Here is a 22,517-nt window from a genome sequence, read left to right on the forward strand (position 1 = left end):
CTGAATCTTCCTCCACCACTTGCAAGCACTACAGTCTCAGGTATGTTACCTGAGCTCTCAGACTCTTGCTTCCTTCATCTGTTAAATGAGGGAAACAATACCCAACACCCATCTCCCAAGGTTGCTGTGAGGGTTAAACAAGAATCCAAGCACAGCCCTCAGCCCTCCAGCTGGCATATGCACATCACTCAATGGAGGGTAACTATTGGTATCATTCTATATTAGCGCAGAATATTCAGGTAACACCTCACATCTTAGACTGAAAGTCCTTTGAAGGCAGGGACCACTTCTATTTATGCCAGCATAGTTCCTAGCACTGTGACCTGAACATGGTCAGTAACAGTGTGGAAGGAAGGAGGCGGGGTGTGTGTGTGTGTGTGTGGCAAGGGCTGGGGGCAAGGAAGGAAAGCAGGCTTTTGCACAGATCAAAAAAAAGTTTAAAAAAATCTTAACACCTGGGGGGTTAAAGGAAAAGCCTGTTTATATTAACAGATCTGATTTATATTTTCAAGCGCCTACTCTCGTGCCAGAGATGTTCATATTTGCTATCACTACTCCCACAAATGGGTAACTTTATCTCCATGACATGGAGGAAGAAATGGAGAGTTGGGGAGGCTAAGTGACTTGCCCCAAACTGCTTGGCTGGGAAAAGCCCGCCTTGGAGTATGAACTCCGGGACGATGCTTCTAAAGCTCTCACTCTGTGCTAGGGACTGGCATCCATGTGCTCAGTGAGTCAGCATTACCTATTGAGCACCTATTATGCGCCAGGCACCGCAGAATACAGCAGTGAACGAGAAGACGCAATCCCTACCGTCGCCTTTAGGAAGCCGACGGTTTCTCAGGAGGAAGATGGGAACCAAGGAGAGACCACCACCAGATGATAAATAAGTACAAAATGGTGGCATTTGGCTCCTGTGGGCTCGGATTCTACAGAAGGCCAAAACAAATAAACAAAACCCACCCAATCTATTTTATTAAACTGCAACAATTAAGCCCACAGTTTGCTGCTGGGTAGACAAACACGAGTTCAGGTGGGTCCCTGGTGTTTCTCCTGGGACCTCGCCGGCCCCGCCTCCCCTTGCTTGAGGGTCTTCTTATAAGGAGTCAGGCATCTCCCCCACGTGAGTGGAGTGAGACTGGGACCATCTGCTGTGTTGAGTTGCCCTCTTCCAATAGGGGTAATAATCCTGCCTCCTCTACCCGGTTTTCGTGAGATCCAGTGAGCTCAGCCAGCAACATCAGCTGGGGTAAGCCTGGCACACCAGGGGTATTGGCCCAACCTGTAAGTTTGGTCCCTGCTCAGCCATGGACTGAGTCAGGGATTTATTTCTGCCATTGTATTGACTCAACTGGACCAGAATCTACAGTAGTCTAATCCAAATCTTGTGCTTTGCCTACAAGCTACCAAACTGGTGCTCCAGAAAGGCCTGGGATTAGCCAGCTTCTGGCATTCCTCTGTTCACTTTTTGATTAATCAAGTCCTTTTCTTTTTTTCTTTTTTTTTTGGACAAAAACTAGGCAGTACAGTAGCAGAGTGTCACAAGTTCTGTGCTGCTGCTAACCCACCTGTCGGGGCCTAGGCTACAGGTTGGCAGCCAGAGCGCTGGTGGCCCCGAATGGCAGTGGAGGGGATTTTGGCACCATCCTCTACCATAAACCACCCCCTTCAATCTTCCCTTTCCATCTCTTCCCTGCCTCTACTCATCTCCACTTCACCGTTACAAATAGGGCTGCAAAGAACATCTTCATGTGTGTCCCCCTGCACACCTGGGGGAGTGTTTCTCCATGTCAGTATCCAGGAGTGGATGTACATATTACAATGTTAATGGGATGCAAAATTGCCCATTCACATGGCTTTACCATCTTATACCTTCACTCACAGCACAAACTATTTTCTAAAAATAAGAACCTAGCTCTACAACATAGCGTCTCATTCTCTGAGACATTTACACCCTTCACGTTGTCCTGCTTAAGCTACCTTTCTCCATCTCTGGCTGAGGACTTCTAGCGGGACATAGTCACACCTATTGGCACTGTATGTCACTTCTGGTTACATTCAGAGCTAAAAATGTTTAGCCTCCCTTTCTGGAGTGAGGTGGACTAACTCACACTATGAAAGCAAATCAGGTTATGCCACCGTTGAATAAAGAATTAAATCAGAAATGGGTGCACAACGTCAGGTATTGGTGACATCCCATGGGTCTGGCCTAGCAGCTGTGGCTGGGTCTAAAATGTCACCGTACTTCTTTGGCACAGTACCCAGCCCAATTTTCTACCTCTGGCCTCTGAGAACATTTTAAAGAGAAACACCGAATTTATTTTGTTTCATATTGATTTGAAATATTGAAAGCCTAGCAATCACCCAAGCCTCATTTTTATTTTTTCAAAAGAAAGGAAAATGTCTCCCACGAAAGTGACAATTTGGTCTTCAATCCTCTTCCTTTGGGGAAGGGCCTCCCTTTCCCTGGAAATTGCAGACAGGGAAGTGTCTCCCCCCTGATGGCACACAGGAGCTCAGAGTGACACTGGCAACAAGAGAGGTGTGTGAGAGGGCGGGGCAGTGGAGGTGGACACGTGCTGGCAGCGAGTAGGCCAGGACAGCAGACAGGCTGCTTTCCCTGCCGAAATCCTCTTTGTGAATAGAGGTTATTGTGTGGCCAGGATTCCAGCAGGGCTCACCATCCCCAGTGGGTTGGGCCTTACTAACCTCATGACCAAGGATGCTGGAAAGTGTTTGGCGGAAGGCATTTGACAATATTTGCCTGTTTTCTGCTGGGAACTGCCTCCAGATCACGTGGCCCTGCTTATTTTCAGCTGCTTGGCTGTTGTATTATTTGTTCTTAGAGTGGGGATGGTCTCTAGGGTGATGGGGAGGGGCTCTCAGCAAGGTGGGAGAAGGCAGAGAGGCAAATAGCTCCTAAACCAATTCCAGGAACAAGCCAAGCGTCCCGGGAGAACTGGGCACTATCAGGCCAGTGGCTACCACCTTGGCGGTGAGGCCAAGGTCCTTTCCTGGGGCTGCCTGCTACCCCTGGAGAGAGGGGACAACATGAAGGATACAGACGCCTCGGAGGATGAGATGCCATGTTGCGGAGCTAGGTTCCCATTTTTTAAAAAGCAGCATTTTGTATACTTCGGCTGAATATAAAATGGTAAGGCCATTAGAGTGGGCAATTTTGCAATCCTGTTAACATTTTCTGTGCACCCAGCACTTCCACTGCCTGATACCCAGACAGAAGAAACACTTCAGCAGGTGTGTGAGGGGACATATGAAGATGTTCTTTGGGACTTTATGTGTAAAGGCAAAGATGAGATTTGGACACAACCTAAATGTAGGTCAAAGAGGGAAATGGCGAACTGAATTCTGCCGCTGTCTTACATGAAATTCTGTGCAGCAGTTAAAATGAGGTTGTTCTCTGGGGACTAATCTGGGTATAGCTTCAGGGTATTCGACTAAGGGGAGAAAGCAAGCTGTGGATCAAGATAGTGTGACAGGTTGTGGAACAATATTTTTAGTGTTCTATGTCTGTATTCTTTTTATAAAGGAGAAAATACTAAATAAAAAACCACAATTCAGAAACTTCTATCAGTACATATGCATGTAAATGCATAGGCAAGGGACAGTAAAAAAAAAAAAAAATATATATATATATACACACACACACACACGCATGTATACACACCCACACACATACATATTTCTCACTGGTAACAGCGCTGCTCTGGAGGAGGTGGACTTTAACCTTATCTGTAATGTTTTCGTTTTAAAATAAGGAAATGCATTTTGCGTAAATAAAATAAAATTTAAATGTAAATGTGTATTTGTTGAATTTATTTGCACCTTTTGCCGTTTTCTAAAAAGCTAACAAAATAAACACAAAAAGAAGAAAATTAGACAAAGGAAAGAGATTAAAAAGTATATAGGGCTTCCCTGGTGGCGCAGTGGTTGAGAGTCTGCCTGCTGATGCAGGGGACACGGGTTCATGCCCTGGTCCGGGAAGATCCCACATGCCGCGGAGCGGCAGGGCCCATGGGCCATAGCCGCTGAGCCTGCGCGTCTGGAGCCTGTGCTCCGCAATGGGAGAGGCCACAACAGTGAGAGGCCCGTGTAATGCAAAAACAAAAACAAAAACAAAAAAAAGTATATAAATATCAGACTTAGCTCTGAACTCCCTGGCAGCCAGAGCAAAGAGGGGACATGTGGTATAAATTATATCACTTTCCCTTGTAGAGTGGAGGGTGCATCCAGTTCCTGTTGAGAGACAAAGTTTTTATACTGAAAGTCTAGTCTAAAAAAGTTTACTCATGTGGAACTTGATATAGGATGTCACATGTCCTCCACCATGGTTTTAAGCATGGCTCTATCCCTAAGTTTAGAGAAATGTCCTACTTTTTCTTCCCTGCTATTTACATACTCCCCTGTCTCCTTCCCCCACCTCATCTGTACTGCTGTCTTCCTTGCTGGCTATGCTCCAACCACACGGGCCACCTTCTGCAGCTCCTTGAACAAGCCCAGCCTGCTTCCAGCCTGGAGAGAGTGGAGGATACTGTGGTCTGTGCCCAGGTTACCTTTCAGGACTGAGGCGTTCTTCCCCACCGCTGAGACGTTGATTGCTGAGGCTGAATCCTTCCTGGGGAGTTGTCCTCAGCAGAATGGGAACTGCCTCGCCCAAAGTTATGCCCCCTCACAGGGCTGGAAGGGGAGATGGGATGAACTGGGAGATTAGGTTTGACATAAGTGCACTACCATGTGTAAAACAGATAGCTAGTGGGAACATGCTGTGTAGCACGGGGAGCTCAGCTCGGTGCTCTGTGATGACCTAGATGGGTGGGATGGGGGGTGGGAGGGAGGTCCAACAGGGAGGGGATATAGGTATACATATAGCCAATTCACTTCACTGTACAGCAGATACTAACACAACTTTGTAAAACAATTATACTCCAATTAAAAAAAAAACACCAAAGTTATATCCCCTCTCCCTCGGGGCAAACTACCTGCAGTGATGAGCAAGATGGGGGAATAAAAACCTGAATCCATTGCCTCAGTTCATCTCTGAGGCCCACCCTGGCTTCAGAACTCCCTGTGAGATCGCTGAAGCCTCTCGTAGCCTCCTCCCAGCCCGAGACCCCCTCTGCCCATCCCCTCGTACCCTCATGGTGTCAATACTGGGTGCCTTACATAATAGGCCACCTGTAGGCACAGCTCAGAGTCTGCCTCTGGGAGAGCTTGACCTGCAATGTTCCCTCTCTAGAACGTTTCCCTGATTTTAACATCGTCATGGTGTCTGAGGGCTTCTTGTCATACAAATATTCACTTAAATATCACCTCCTAAAGGAAGCTTTCCCTCACCATTCAACCTAAAATAGCCTCTGAGATATGATCATATCAGCCAGTTCTAATTCTCCACACAGCACTTATCCGTATCTAATACATTCCTTGTTTATTTATTTATCATTAATATAATAATTTTTTAAATTATCACCCAACTTTTTCTCTCATCGGCCCCTATTCTTGGTCTGTCTTATCCACTACTGCATTCCCAGGGCCTAGAATAGGGCCTAGCAAACAGTAGGTGCTCAGTAAACATTTCTTAAATGAGTTAATAACTAAAATTCTATCTTAAAAATATAATATAAAAGGAATTAGAGGACAATTTGATGTTTGAACAACTTGTTACCTTTTGATAATAATACTCAAATTTATACATTTTCAAACCTGATCTGACTCTGAAAAGAGATTTTTTTCATCAAAACAAATCCACTGCCTAACTCTGTGAATTGGAGGATGAAATTTCTTCCGGAATGATCTATGTGACCTTTTATTTAGAAAAACCGATATTTTGTATAGAATTACGTACAGTAGAAGGAGAACTGGCATTGCATATGTCAGGAAGGAGGAAAGCCCTATTCTGGGATGTCCTTGTGGGACTCAGAAGGAAGAGGTCTGCTGAGCAATCCATGGCTAAGATTTACCTCGCACCCACCCTACACCAGACACTGTTCAAGCACTCTGTATATACGAACTCACTTCCTCTTTGTGACTACCCCAGAAGGCAGTGGTCCCCAACCTTTTTGGCACCAGGGACCCGTTTCATGGAAGACAATTTTTGCATGGACGGGCGGGCGGCAGGGGGATGGTTCAGGCGGTAACGCGAGCAATGGGAGCGGCACAAAAAGCTTCACCTGCCGCTCACCTCCTGCTTGGCGGCCCGGTTCCTAACAGGCTGCAGACCAGTACCGGTCCACGGCCCGGGTGTTGGGGACCCCTGATATAAGGTAAATACTACTGCCATCTCTATTTTACAGGTAGACTGAGGCACAGAGAGGTGAAGGACCTTGCCCAAGGTCACACAGCTAGAAAAGCAGAGCTGGGAGTTAATTCCTGGCAGTGTGATTTAAGAGATTACTCTATCTACAGCCTTGCTGTTGCCAGGCAAATGTCAGAGAATCACAGAAAAACAGACATGAACAAGGTGATTTTCTTCTAGTCCCTTTCAAATTTTTTATTCTGAAATGTATGACATGTTCAGGTTATTAAAGCAAGAGTGTCTGTTGATTCCTAGCATTTCTAGAAACTCTCACCCCCAAACTCTTTTATGTTGATGCCTCATTCAATGTGCTAGCATTATGAGAATCTGTGTGACCATAATTTGGGGGTAAGGAGTGCAGGGAGAGATTTGACCAGGGAAGTAAAGTAGAATTTTAAATAAAGCAAAAAGCAGCAAATGCAATGAGAAAAAGAATGTAGGGGCAAACTGATGGAAACAAGCCAAAAGGCTGGAAATGGAGCTCTTGAACACAACCTCTGCTATCCTTGTAGCAAAACAAGTTGACTACTGAGACTCTTGTTAGAGAAGATTGAGTTACATTTGTGAATGCTTTCTCCCAATGTTGTTTTCCTCTCACCTGTGGGTGGATTAGTCAGAAGAATCTAATATGATTTGCTCATTAAAGCCAATCTGCTTCCTTTTCTGATCCAGTCTCTCTTCTCCATCCTTCCTGATTTTTCTCTTCCTTTCTTCAAAAGCATAGGCTTTGCAATTAAAGTGACCCAGCCAGGTTCCTGCCTCTGCCACTTCATGGCTATGTGTATATTCAAGCAAATGATTTAACTGTCTAAGCTTTATTTTCCTCATCTGTAAAATGGGCATAACAATACCAACTTCACAGAATTGTGAGAATGAAATGAGGCATGTATACAAAGTGCCTAGCATGCAGGCTGGCACACAGTAGATTCATTCCTTTCCCCTCCCTACTTCTCTCTCCTTCCCCTTTGTTCCTTACTTCCTTCCGCTTTGCTGGGCTGAACTAGAGTGGTAATAGCCCTTAAGTGACAAGTTCTTCTGAGAGGTGAGTCTCAGGTATAGAATAGCTTTGGTGTTCAAAGCTACAACGTAATTTCTAAGTAAAACTCTTAGAGGAGAATTTACCTGTAAATACCAAACATGGGTGCAAACACTTAAACAACATCATTAACTATAACATCAAGTCCAGGAATTCCAAATATTAAAGGGAGAGCCACTCAAGTAGATAATTTGTATTAATGTTAAAATAAATGTAGTATAGTTGCAATAAATTATTAATTTATTAAGAGTTCATTGGTAGGGGTGAACAGACCTATGTTTCTATAATTGGCTGCAACATTATTTATTAAAATAATAGATTCTATTAAAATCAATTAATAACATCCATGTAGAATCCAGTCTTTGCCAGTGTTTTGATGATGGAAAAAAAATCTATTCCCAAATAAAATAAATATGAAAATTCAAATCTCCTGTCTATATCTAAGTTGAGTATTTTATGCATAATTACAAATTAAACTGATTGCATATGGGCTATTGGATGTCAAGTTATTATGACAATGTCAAAATATCCAAGTAATATGCTGTCCTGTCTGTAGGAAGACATAGTTATATGAGCTTCCCATCAAGAGAGAACTTGCTCAGAATGGAACTTACCATTGCAGAGTAGCAGGAGTGGAATGGGGCTTGGATGCTCTATTATTTTCTTTTTCCTCATCTGTTAAATGAAAGAAAAAGGAGTGAACTTCAGTAGGAAAACATACAAGGCCTTTCAGCTCTCCCAAGTCTCAAAAGACTACGTTGCCCTCAAAGGTTGATGCTTTGAAAGCAATGATATTTTGGCTTTTCTAACATGTTAGATTTATCACACTTTAATAAAAAAAAAAGGAGAAACTGACTTTTACGGAAAACTCTTATATCAATTTGTATTTTTATTTGACATAATACGTTACAGTTTGAAGAGCTATCTCTCTTCATCACTGAACAATATGACTGCACTCCCCCAACATGCTATGTTCGCAACTGAAGCTGGACATTTGATACGATGATTTTGACCCTAAGAACACACTGACTTCGCCACTATTTGTTTCTTGTAACTCCAATGGAACAGACAGTTAGTGTAGGGAACGGAGAGTGTAAGTGTTCAGAAGAATCAGGTTAGCAATACAATAGAACAGGGGTTGGCAAACTTTTCCTGTAAAGAGCCAGTTAGTAAATATTTTAGGATTTGGGAGCCAAGAGGCAAAATCAAAAATATTATGTAATATTTATATAACAAGAGAGAAAACAAATTCCATTTCCATATTGACAAAATTCAAAATATAATACTAGTTGATTATAATTTTTGTAATACAGGTCTATTAATTAAAAATGAAATTAATTTGGGGGAGCGGGTAACATTTTTCTTAACTGGGGTTCAAAGCTCACATTCCCTTTCATCCAACAGATTACAAATATCCATCTACAAAATCATTCTTAGTTTACAGCCCTACGAAAATAGGTGTCAGGCCAGGTTTGGTCTGTGGGGTTCTAGTTTGCAGACCTCTGCAACACAGCAATCTGAACAACAGATCAATCTTTGCATACTTAAGAAGGACTGCTCACAGTTTTATCATGAATTAACTGAGAAATAGATTTAATTAGTTGCATTCAATTCTTAATGAAGATTATTGATAGAAATAATCAACATAAAATTAAATTTCTAGGGAATTCCCTGATGGTCCAGTGGTTAGGACTCCATGCTTACACTTCAAGGGCGCAGGTTTGATTCCTGGTAGGGGAACTAAGATCCTACAAGCTGCATGGCGCAGCAAAAAAATAATAATAAATTAAAAAATAGTAAAATTTCTTGACCCACAAAATCTGACCCAAGAAAACTGGTACAAATAACAGTCTCAAAAGAAAATAATGTCAAAACCTACAAATATAATCAACAAAATTTAATAAGAACATGTAAAACAGTCAACGAAATAAATCTGTGGTATAAGATTTATATGGGAAAGAATCTGTACTTGTGAAAATAATTTAAGTAAAACTAAAATGAAAGTGGAAGAAAGTAAAATATACTGCCAATGAAGTAGCTTAATAAAGTTGCCCTCAGAAAATATTTTCTTGATGAAAGCTTATCTGTATTGGTGTAAGTCTGATTACAATGTCTGCTCATAAAAACTGTGAAGATATTGCTGTTGCTCATTCAACAACTGTACAGACTCACCTTCTTCCTTATTAATAGAATCCCAATTTAAAGGGGACCATGTGTTCAGGGAGGGTTATCCCCTCTCAAATCCTAGAGAGATGACTGTTGATTAATTTAAATCTATCACGGTAATTTTATGTCATCTAGCCCCTGATGGATTAGGTGGGGCATGTGACATGGTGATGTGGCCTATCAGATTAAGAAGGAGCCCTCTGGGTGCTTCTGGGAAAGTTATTTTTCTGTAACAAAAAGGAATGGGGGCCTTGATGTCGAATTTCTGGCCTCCAAAACTGAAGGAAGGGAGGGAGGGAGGGAGGGAGGGAGGAAGGGAGGAAGGAAGGAAGGAAGGAAGGAAGGAAGGAAGGAAGGAAGGAGCAGGGAGGAGGGGAAGAAACAGAAGAGACACACTGGTCTGGTCTGCTTTTGAACACAGCTGTGAGTAGATAATTGGAGTGAAGCAGCAAACTTTCAACTGGGAAAAGAGCAGCCTGAGGACAAAGTCAATGCCAAGCAAGGCAGAGAGAAAAAGGGGGAAAACCTGGGGATTCTGAATGTCATGATGTGCCTCTGATTAACCAACCCTAAAAACTGCTGCCTCTTTATGAGATAATACAATTTTCTGAGTTAATAAATCCTCTTTTCATTGGGTATTCACTTCCTTGCCTCCAAAACCATGTTAACTGGTACAACACTAAAACTAAATGTTCTCAGGGACAAAATGTCCCAATACATCATTGGGCTCAACATCTGTTCATGCTGCTTTGTCAACCTGGAGTTACTTCTAAATGTTTGTCATCCTTTCCAGTTTAGAATATACAACACCACCTCTTCGAAGCCTCCAAGTCAGGAATCATTAATCCTAACTCTGTTCTTCTGTACCCCATTACTTGTCTTTCAGTCGAATGGTTTAGCCATCTGGATCATTATTTCTATGCATATCCATATCCATCTCTCTGACTTGCATATCCTACTTAAGAAGATCCTACTTAAGAAGGCAAGGAGGCCTGTTTTCAAACTATATTACAAAGCTATAGTAATCAAAAGAGTAAAATGCTGGCATAAAAACAGACACATAGATCAATGGAACAAAATAGAGAGCCCAGAAATAAACCCCCACACACAGTCAACTAATTTATAACATAGGAGCCAAGAATATGCAATGGGGAAAGGACAGTCTCTTCAATAAATGGTGTTGGGAAAACTGGACAGCAACTTGCAAAACAATTAAGTTGGACCACTATCTTACACCATACACAAAAATTAACTGAAAACCAATTAAAGACTTGAATGTAAAACCTGAAACCATAAAAGTCCTAGAAGAAAACACAGGCAGTAAGCTCCTTGACATTCATCTTGGTGATGACTTTTTGGATTTGATACCAAAAGCAAAGGCAACAAAAGCAAAAAATAAACATGTGGGATTACATCAAACTTAAAATCTTCTGCACAGCAAAGGAAATCAGCGACAACAACAAAAAGGCAACCTACTGAATGGGAGAAAATATTCGCAAATCATGTATCTGATGAGGGGTTAATATTCAAAATATATAAAGAACTCATACAACTCAATAGCAAACCCCCTGCCCTCGCCAAATAATCCAATTGAAAAATGCACAGAAGATCTGAATAGACATTTTTCCAAAGAAGATATACAGATGGCCAATAGGTACATGAAAAGATGCTCAACTTTACTAATCATCAGGGAAATGCAAATCAAAACCACAATGAGATATCACCTCACACTTTTTAGAATGGCTATTATCAAAAAAACAAGAAATAAGTGCTGGTGAGGATGAGGAGAAAAGAGAACCCTCACGCACTATCGGTGGGAACGTAAATTGGTGCAGCCACTATGGAAAACAGCATGGAGGTTCATCAAAAAATTCAAAATAGGGCTTCCCTGGTGGCGCAGTGCTTGAGAGTCCGCCTGTCAATGCAGGGGACATGGGTTCGTTCCCTGGCCTGGGAGGATCCCAAATGCCGCGGAGTGGCTGGGCCCGTGAGCCATGGCCACTGAGCCTGTGTGTCCGGAGCCTGTGCTCCGCAACGGGAGAGGCCACAACAGTGAGAGGCCCATGTACAGCAAAAAAAAAAAAAAAAAAAAATTCAAAATAGAGGGGTTCCCTGGTGGCGCAGTGGTTGAGAGTCCGCCTGTCGATGCAGGGGACACGGGTTTGTGCCCCGGTCCGGGAAGATCCCACATGCCGCGGAGCAGCTGGGCCCGTGAGCCATGGCCGCTGAGCCTGCACGTCTGGAGCCTGTGCTCCGCAATGGGAGAGGCCACAATAGTGAGAGGCCCGCGTACCGCAAATAAAAAAAAAAAAATTCAAAATAGAACTATTACATGATCTAGCAATTCCACTTCTGGGTATTTATTTGAAGAAAATGAAAACACTAATAAGAAAAGATATCTTCATCCCATGTTCACTGTAGCACTATTTACAATAGCCAAGATATGGAAACAACCTAAGCATCCAATGACAGATGAATAGATAAAGAAAATATTTTATATATATATATGAATATTATTCAGCCATAAAAAAGAATGAAATCTTGCCATTTGCAACAATAATGATGGATATTCAGGGCATTATGCTAAGTGAAATTAAGTAAGAGAAATACAAATACCATATGATTTCATTTACATGCGGAACAAAAAAAAAGCTCATAGATAAAAAGAACAGATACAGACTGGTGGTTGCCAGGGGGTGGGGAAGTGGGGGGTGAAACAGATGAAGGGAGTCAAAAGCTATATACTTCCAATTATAAAATAAATAAGTCACGGGAATGCTGTAGACAGCATGGTGACTGCAGTTAACAACACTGAACCGCATATTTGGAAGTTGCTAAGAGAGTAGATCTTACAAGTTCTCATCACCAGAAAAAAAATTCTGTATGTGTGGTGATGGATGTTAACTAGACTACTGTGGTGATCATTTTGCTGTACGTACAAATATCAAATTATTATGTTGTACACCTGAAACTAATATAGTGTCTTGTATGCCAATTATATCTCAACTTAAAAAAAAAGAAGAAAGCAGGGATGGTATCTTAGTCATCTTTGTGTTCCCTCCAGCCAATGCCTTCCATTCACACTTAATTAAATAGCTGAGTCTGCCTTCTACAACTGTCTTCAACAATCTTAAAAATAAAAGCACGAAAAGGAGCATGAGTCCCATAAGAATGTAGGTAGACAGACACAAAGAACAATACTCAACCTCAGCTGTTCACCAAGAAATAAAAAGTAGATAATAATGAGGTACAACTTTATACCTCTGAGAACAACAAAATTTTAAATAATCATCTCCAGTGCTGGTGTGTAAATGGAAAAACTGACATTCTCTCATTTCTCTGAAGGTAGTGTTAACTGCTACAGTGGTTTGGTAAGTAATTTTGCAATGATACTGAGAGCTATCTACAATATCCAGTCACTTGGCCTAACAAGCCCAACTCCTAGGAATTACACTAAGTAAATAATTGAAAGGCTATGTTAAAAAACAAGATCAATTGCATGTTTTTAAACAAGGAAAAACACATAAACAACCTAAATATATCTCTTTCCAGCTTATGCTGGCCCATGATTTATATTTTTGTCCCCCCCCACTAGAAATGGCAGGGTATTTTTTTTCTCTGCTTTTTCAAATTTCAACACATCAGTCAACGTGGGCTACATGTCAAAAGATCTATATTCTAAAATCAATTTAAAACCTTACTGGCCGTGACTGAGAAAACCCCTCAACCTCTGAGCTTCATTTTTCTTCACTTGTAAAACTAGTCATTTTAAAGGGCTATTGAAGGGATCATATTAATTAATTCAACAAAAATTCATTGAATACCTAATGTATGCCAGCTAGACACTGAGAATAAAGAAATTAAGCTCTTGTCCTTTAGTCTGGTTGGGGAAGGAGAAAGACAAACAGTAGAGAAAGAGGCCAAGTTCAGTAAGAAGTGATAAATGCTGTCCTGTGGGTAGGCAAGGAGGATCCTGCCAACCCAGACTGCATGAAAAAGCAGCGCCTGTCAAGACAGGCTTCCGAGAAGAAGCCACAAGTAAGATGAGCCCTGAGTGGGCCAGAGATGGGAACCAGGTGTCAAGGAAGGTGGGATGAAGTCAGGGGTAGGGTGGAGAAGGTGGGGGACAGATAAAGCCATGGGGACCTGAAAGATCAGGCAGCCTTCCCAGAAGCAAGGTGGCTGCAGCAGGGGTCCTAGTCAAGAGGTGGAGTGGAGTAAGGGCACTGAAGCGGTGCTGTGTGACATCTAGTAATCCCGTTCAATCTTTAAGAGTCTCTGGTCTCTAAACTGACAGTAATAATAATGCCTACCTGGAAAGATATTCGGGAGGATTGAGTGAAATGAACTTAAGAGCTAAGAGCTGGAAAACATCAGTGCAGGAGCTGCATGGCAAAGGCTGCCCTGGGCTGCTCTGGCTGGGAGGCCTTGGAGCGACTCTGTTCAGCTGGGATCTACTGTGGGAAGCAGGCAAGGGAGGCCACCTCTCTGCTCGGGAAGGTTTACAGGGGCAAACACAACGGCATCGACAGGGACTCTGCAAGGCAAACACACAGCAGGGGACATCAGGGCTCCAAACAGGAGGTGGCATTTGAGCTGGCCTTGAAGAGATGGTCAGAATTTAAAAGACAACCTTGTTTACTGTTTGCAAAGATAATACATGTTCATTTGCTTTTTAATTTGGAAAATAGTTTTTTCAAGTTTTATTGGAGTATAATTGCTTTACAGTGTTGTGTTAGTTTCTGCTATACAGCAAAGTGAATCAGCTATACGTACACATACATCCCCTCTTTTTTCGATGTACTTCCCACTTAGGTCACCACAGAGCATTGAGTAGAGTTCCTGTGCTATACAGTAGGTTCTCATTACCTATTTATACATAGTAGTATACATAGGGAAAATAGAAATCTCTGGAAATACAAGCCCCTCTCAATAGAACAAACTATTGTCAACCCTTTATCCTATTTACCTCCAGCCTTTTTTTCAATGTTCTCTTTCACAACCAAGCACGCACACACACACACACACACCCCTAACTTAAAATAAGTGAGGGTCACATAGCACATCCTGGCTTGTAACCTGTTTTACTCAGTCACCTTTACAAGGACAGGTCAGACTTTGAGAGGAGGATGTTGAGGGCAGGGGTACTCCAGGGGGAGCAAGCAGCATGAGAAAACTCCTAGCGGAGGGAAAAGGCAAATGGTCCGTTGCCTGGAGCCAGAAAAGTTCCCCATTCTGGGATTCCACCACAGTGTCTCCCATTCAGGGGATACCCGTCTCTACTGTGTCAGATTTTTTCTTCCCAACTAAACTTTCTTAGGGCCCATTTCTGATACCAACCGCTGGCAAGAGAACTAGCTTTGAGGGCAGGCCGACCTGGCTTTGAATTCCAGCTTTGCCCCTAACTCCGTGGGAGCCCAAGCAGTCACTTGACACATCCAAGTTGGAGGGCCCTCACCTAAAACATGAGAATCATAACTTACGTTACAAGGATGGTTTGAAGATTAAATATCATAAAATATGTTAAAAACTAGATACATTTAAAAAGAATACCAGAACAATACTAATAGCCTTCACGGGCCAAGTACTTAAGCCAGGCACTGTGCATCACTTTTCATATGCCATCTCATTTTATTCCTCCCAACAGTGCTATTAATTAGTTTAATTTTAATTTAATTTAATTTCATTTGGCTGCACTGGGTCTTTGTTGCTGTGCATGGGCTTTCTCTAGTTGCGGTGAGCAGGGGCTACTCTTCGTTGTGGTGCGTGGTCTTCTCATTGTGACGGCTTCTCTTGCGAAGCACGGGCTCTAGGCATGTGGGCTTCAGTAGCTGTGGCACACGGGCTTAGTTGCTCTGCAGCATGTGGGATCTTCCCGGACCAGGGCTCGAACCCGTGTCCCCTGCATTGGCAGGCAGATTCTTAACCACTGAGCCACCAGGGAAGTCTCCTATATCCCTATTTTATAAGTAAGGAAATCGAGCTTTGCGTGAGGCTAAAAAATCTGCAGGAAGCCATGCGGCCCGTGAGTGGAGGCTGGACCTCACTCAGTGATGGGCATGTGGCAGCTACTGATAGTATTTAGATAAGAACTGGTCTACCCGGAGCCAACAGGGACCCTCCACTCAGTCATCAAACAGGCGCCTCCCACCTCTGCAGGCCCCTTTCCCTCCAGACACTGGTGACTTCATTCCCAGCCTTTTATCCCCAAAGAGGCTGTGTGTCACACCCAGACCTGACCCTCCTGCCTGATGGCTCTCCATCCTAATTCACCAGAAGTGCTGGTAACTCAGGCACTCATTCATCAAGTATTTATTGAGTGTCTAGTATGTTCCAGCCCTATGCCAGGGGCTGATCGGGGAGAAAAGGCAGACGTGGTCTCTGCTCTCTTGAGCTCAAATTGTCAGCAAATAAAATGCAAGTCCTGGGCAAGAGCTGAGAAGGGCAGGCCCAAGATGCTATGGCAGCGCCAAGTGTGGGGTGCGAGCCCAGGCTTGGGATGTGAAGGAGAGGCAGAAGCCAGCTAGACAAAGAGGACAGGAGGGCACGTGTTAGGAAGATGGAAATAGACATGGTTGACAGAGACTTTAGGAATTGGCCTTCCCAAATGCCTCTTCATTTTAACAGGCGGAAAAGCCTCAAACCAAACAAGAAGCATCCTGTAAGGCCGAATTCCAGGCTGACAAGACTCCTGGAGCCATTCACGGCACACACTGAGCCATCCATCCTCCAGGCCCACCCTGCTCGTCCTACCAAAGCCGGAGAGCAGCATCTGTTTAAAATTCCTCCCACCGAGATGCTGCCCAGTGCCTGGACTTCTCCCTGACGCTCTGTTCCCTCCCACTTTTCAATTATGATTCCTAATACGTCCCCGCCCAGGGAATCCTGGTCCAATTCCCAGTGGTGAGCATCTCTACTCCCTTTCCTGGATCTGTTTCCTAATATTAACTTTGGGGCCACATTTCCAGGCTCAAATCCTGGATCCTTCACTTGCTGGCTGTGTGACCTCAAACAAACTTTTGGTGCCCTTAGTTCACTTATTTGTAAAATAGGGGTAATAATAGTACCAAGCCCTAATCGTGAGGGTTAACTAAACCACTCCTGGCACAAGGCATGTGCTATCTAAGTGTTCGCGACAGTCATCATTCCTCCAGAGAGGTCGTGTACCTGGATCCCTGTCCTGCCCGTAGGCCTGGGTTTGTCAAGTCCTGCACCTGGGCCAGAGTCATCCACTCCTCTCCTGTGCTCCCACAGCACCTTGGCTGGTCCCTGGCGAAGCCCTCGTCACAGCGTGTGGTCGCTATGTGCTGACCAGTGCATCTGCCTTGCTGGTTTGTAAGCTCTGTAGGGCATAGACCACATTTGCCATTGTGTCTCCAGCACCCACACATGAAAGTATTTGTGGAATGAATGAATGGCTAAGATAAAACCACAGTCAAATGCTGAGTCTACCCATCTGATTGCAGTAAGCATATAAAATAACAACACTATCAGGGAACGTTCATTGGGGTCTTATAATGTGCTAGGCACTGGGCAAAGCTCTTCACATTACTGCATTTAATTTTCATAGCTTCCTGAGACAGTGAATAATTTAATGCATGTGAAACATCAAATATGGTGCTTGATATATACTTAGTGCTTAATCAATGTTAGGTTTAATTATGAGTATTATCCCCTTTCATAGAGGAAGAAACTGAGGCTCAGAGAAGGGAAGCAATTTGTCTGAGGTCACACAGTTTAGCAATGGAGCCAGGAAAGGGACCCAGGCTAGTTGACATCTCAACCTCCCTGAATCCAAACACTTACGAGCCTCATTCTCTCTTTAAACCTGTGGCACTGAGCTAGAGATTTTTAGGGAACTATCTACCTAATCATTTATTTTCTGCCTCTATGCTGATTGAATTTGTGATATTTGGTAACCTATTCTAGAATATTTCCTGCCTAGAGCCAATGTGGCAGAGTTTAACATTGACGGAGAACATTTCTAAATTAATTACTTCTTTTCAAATCCCAAGAACGGTTCAAATTTATGTGAATCTCAAGTTTCACTTCAAAGTTCTAATTCTATTTCCTTTCATTATCCTAATCAAGGCTGCACCTGGCCAGACCTCACCTGTTGGGAACACGGGGCTGCCAAACATTTCATTTCCCCTTATCTACCTCCTTTCCAGCCCCTGCAAAGAGCATCAGCTGATGCTCAGGGTGCCTGGACTAGGCCTTTGGCAGTGTGCATCAGCCCCTGGCAGCAAACCCTTCTCTCCGTGGGAACAGGGCTAAGTCCCAAACAAAACTGTGATGTTGGCAGCATTGCTCTGAGGGGGCCCACACCTGCTTCCTTTCACCTCCTCTGGGTGAATTCCTTCATAATCTTGGAGTAGGAAGGGGCCTTTCTAACTTTGATACAAAACCCAAAGCCATATAAGAAAATATTGAGAAATTTTACTACATAAAAAAATCTAAAGCTTCTATGTGGGGGAAAAAAACACACTGTAAGTACAAATAAAATGACCCGCTTGGGAAAACTGCAACCACAGACAATGGTCTCACCTCCCCGCTGTAGAAACAGCTACAATAAAACCACAAGGAAAAAGACCAAGATACACAGTTGGTGGAAAAAATGCAAATGTTCCTGAAATGTGAAAAGACAATCTCAATCAATGAAAATGAAAGCTACACTACAATACCATTTCTCACGTATCGGATTGGCAAAAATCCAAACCACAACGACACAACTCTGCCCTGAAGTTTTCTGCCATAGGGAAGCAGGTGCCTCCTATCTTGCAGCGGGAGTGCAAAGTGGTGCCTCCCCACATGGAAAGACATTTCACAGAATCTACTGAAATCCTATATGCCCTTTATCCAGCAGTCCCATGTCTGCGAACAGATCCTGCCGCTACTCCCGGAAACATGGGAAACAACCGCACACGAGGTTATTCACTGCAACTTGGCTGTAACAGCAAAAGTGTTGGAAACAGCCCAGCGCTCATCTAGTTAACTAAATTACAATACATGCTCACAGTGGAATACTACACAGCTGTGAAAAAAGGAGATTAAAAGCAAGAAAAGAATGAGAATGCTCTCTCTGTTCTTACTCATATGGAACACGCCAGGGTTTATTATTAAGTGAAAAAAGCAAGTCACAGAAAAATGCATATAGGGTGCTACTTTTTTTGTGTAAGAAAGTGGCAGAAAAAGAACATATATTTGAATTTTTATTTGCATAAAAAAGTCAAATGCTGGAAGAATACACAATAAACATTGGAAATACTCAAAGAATGCATAAAAAACAAATAAAAATGCTTCCCACTAGGGAGCTCAGGAGGGACGACAGGGCAAGGACAGAGCAAGACTTCTCAGTGAGTACCTTTACAGCATTTTGATTTTTGGACTGTATGAACGTATTATCCATTCAAAAATACTCTAATTTTGAACAAATTAAAAGACTCTATTAAGGAGGGAACGTCAGAAGGAAGAACCTCTTCAAATGGTTAAATGGTCCTGGAGTGCCAAAAACTGAAAGTGAATTACAACTATTACTTGTAATCTAGCGTGGCTTTATAGTATTTTGCTTTGCTAACATCCATTACTTAATAAACACTCACTGAGCACCTACTATGTACCAGGCCTTCCATATTAAGTGCTGGCAAGACACAGTCAATCAGACAGGCTCCCTTCCCCTCAGGGATTGAGGGCCCGTGGAGGGAGGGAGGGGAGGTGCAGAAGGGCCCTGGCAGTGTGCTCCACACACAGAGGAGGGAGCCTAATTCTCCTCAAGGAGGGGACAGATAGATACTCAGGGAGCAGGAAGGGCAGCCCGTGATAGATATGGAGGCTGAGAAAGGGGAAGAGTCGGTGGGTTGTCTTAAATCATAACCTAACCACTGGGCCTCCTGAGCTCTCCAGCACTGTTTTACCTCAGTTCCCAGCCACGACTAAAACTGCAGCGTTCACCCCACGAGGACAATTCAGCTTTTAAAAGCCATCATGGGAGGACTCTCTGTGAACTTCCCCACCCCAGACTTCCCACTCTAAGGCACTGCCCTTGGTCTAGGAGCTGTCTGAGAACCTTTCTGCTGTTGGCGGGGATGGAGGCTTTTGTCCACAACTTGACGGGACTATGGATGAGTTTAACCACATTTCTCTGGAACCCCTTCTTATGGAGTTATAAGATCCCAAACTGGAATAATAACCTGACATGCTCAGTGGAGTGAGAGAGATATGTGACTTTCACATATATCGCCCTGAAATGTGATGAGATTTTAATATGTTAATGATGAGTCACATTAGGTTGTGACTCACTGTGACCCCAGTTCTATGCCACCGTGCTGATGAATTCCAACTTTTCCTGTCCCTGTGTTATAAATATCCTCTGTCACCACCAGTCTATCAGTAAGTGCCACGATGAGCTGGTGAAGGGTTGGGGACAATAAAGGAAGCAGGGACATTCCAGTGGGGCAGGCAGGCAGTTGTTAGGAGCTGTCAAAGAACAGAGGGAACGGGACTCAGTATGGACTGTCACTCACTCTCTCTCTCTCTCTCTCTCTCTCTCTCTCTCTCTCACACACACACACACACACGGAGCCTGATAACTCTTGACGATAAAGGGAAAACTCTGGACTCCTGCCTAGGATATAAGATAGAGGCTGAAGTCATTTGATTTAGATATTAAGGAAACGATGACCTGAAGACTAGCGGGCTTGGGCTTACATTTAATTTGTTCTGTTTCCCAAGGAGGGAAACAGGAATCCCAAGGAATCCCACGGGGTTCCTGCTCTTTGGACCCATCCTATCACCCCAGTATCTCCAATTCTCTCCATCCCACTGATACCATGCTGGTCTACAGCCTCATCTCCTCACCTGGACCAGGCGGAAGCCCCTTAAGTGCCTTCATGGCTTTAACCCACCTGCAGAGAACCTCCACACTAGCCTCCTGAAAACTCCACTTTGACCTGTCACTCTTCCACCCAACTCCTTGAGTGGCACCTTAACTATCAAACTCCAAACCACTTGTGGGAATCCAAATCCCTCAACAATATGGCCCAAACTCCCCTTCTCAGCCCTGTTTCCCATGATTCTTCAATCTCTCTGCTCCAGACAAGGTAGAAAACTCTCCAAGCTCAAAACCTGCCTTGTGGCCTTTTGCCTCCCAGCCCTTTACTTAAAGGAACCACATGGATCCTATGAGGCCCAATGCAAATGCCACCTTCTCTGAGATGCCTTCCCTGGTCACCTTCCAACCTTGTGACTGCTCCCAAGCTTTAGCAAGCAACCTGATCACATGGGAGTTTGTTCAATGCAGAGTGTGCCTCAGTGGGTCTGCAGTGGGCCCAAGAGTCTGCATGTCTAACAAGGTTCCAGTGAGGTCGTGCTGGAGTCCAGGAACATACCTGGTATGGCAGGTAGAACACCTTGCATAATTCAAGTTGAATTTATCACATACAGTCTTGCATTATTAATACTCAAGCATGTGCCTTAGCTTCCCTTCTGGAATGAAAATTCTTTGAGAGCAGGGACCCACAGAAGAGAGAGTTTATACAGTAGACAGAGAACCAGCTATAAAATCAGACAGCTCTAAGTTTGACTCTTTACCACTTACTTGCTAGGCTATAAGTTATATAACCTCTGATTCTCAGTTTCCTCATCTGTAAAATGGAGATTAAAAAAAACCTTCCTGGGCTTCCCTGGTGGCACAGTGGTTGAGAGTCCACCTGTCGATGCAGGGAACGCGGGTTCGTGCCCCGGTCCAAGAGAATCCCACATGCCGCGGAGCAGCTGGGCCCGTGAGCCATGGCTGCTGAGCCTGCGCGTCTGGAGCCTGTGCTCCGCAACGGGAGAGGCCACAACAGTGATAGGCCCGCGTACCGCAAAACAAACAAACAAACAAAAAAAAAACCTTCCTCCCAGAGTATTAGAGGAAAGAGTGGCTGCGCTTATGCCTAGCACGCTGCCTGATGCTGAATAGATTTTAATTTTGGCTCCCTGCTCTTTCCTTGTATGTATAACTTTGGGCTTTCCACAGAGTCTTATATGCAGTAAGTGCGCAGGGAATCTTCTGGGCCCAATTTCTGCAGAAACTTCTGTTCCAACCTGTACAATTCTTGTCAATCCACACTGCTAAGCTTTCCTCTCTAGACAGAATGCTCTAACCAGTCATGAACCTGATAATATTTTACAGTCATAGTCTCCCTATTTGTTGGTAGGCATGCCATATGTTTCTAAACATAAAGACCTGCTGACATCTGCCAGGGATAAACTGCAACTTATTCAGGTTGGGAATGAAAATTTATTTGACCCTAACTATGGTAAATGACCCATCCACTCTTGTTCAGACTCCCACTCATCAGGCATTCAGGGCTTGACCTCACTGGTCCAAGGTTTTCTTCCCAACTGTATTCCATCAAAATGTCCCATGTCCCGTTTTTTTCATGCTCCCTGAAGCTCTAGTTACTCAATTAAACTGATCTTTTCTGACCTGCTAAAAGGGACATAACAGGAAGACCATTAGATAGAAATCAGAAGACCTGGGTTTACAATTTTGATTTTAGCAGTATCCAAGAGTATGATTTTAGACAAATACTTCCCTTCTCTGAGCCTCAGTTTCCTCATCCATAAAACTGGAGAGTGGGCTAACATGATCTATAAAGGCTCACAGTCTCTTCTAGGCTAATAAACTGATTATCCTCCCACTCGACTTCATTAGAACCAGCACCCTCCTGGTGCTAATGCTCAGCTCTTACTCAGGCCAGTGGAAGAAATATTTTTCAGCAGCTGGAATTTTGACCTCTCTCAAATCACCCTGCGAAGGCATTTTTACCTGCTTGGTGTGGCTCAGAGATAAACTCTACAGCACACCATTTAGCTTGCAACTCAATAGCTAGTATTCCATTTTTTCTGCTTGCTAATCAAACACCAGTTTTATTCAAGGTAGTAACGTGACAGCCTAAGAGGGACTCATGATTCGTCTCTTCCAGGGGTCAGCAAACAAGTTCTGTAAAGATCCAAAGA

The 22,517-nt window shown here is 43.5% G+C and overlaps 1 protein-coding gene across 1 annotated transcript in view; it reads right to left on the minus strand.

Annotated features, from left to right (window-relative positions):
• The window catches only part of RFX4 (regulatory factor X4), a gene marked incomplete at both ends in the record, with an annotated part of 165,777 nt that overhangs the window by 99,497 nt on the left and 43,763 nt on the right, over nt 1-22,517 (minus strand). The window contains one exon of the mRNA XM_079937873.1: nt 7,961-8,021. Within this exon, the coding sequence (XP_079793999.1) occupies nt 7,961-8,021 (61 nt within the window). The remainder of the gene's footprint in view (nt 1-7,960; nt 8,022-22,517) is intronic.

This window comes from Stenella coeruleoalba (genome assembly GCF_951394435.1).
Source record: "Stenella coeruleoalba genome assembly, chromosome: 11".
NCBI lineage: Eukaryota > Metazoa > Chordata > Mammalia > Artiodactyla > Delphinidae > Stenella > Stenella coeruleoalba.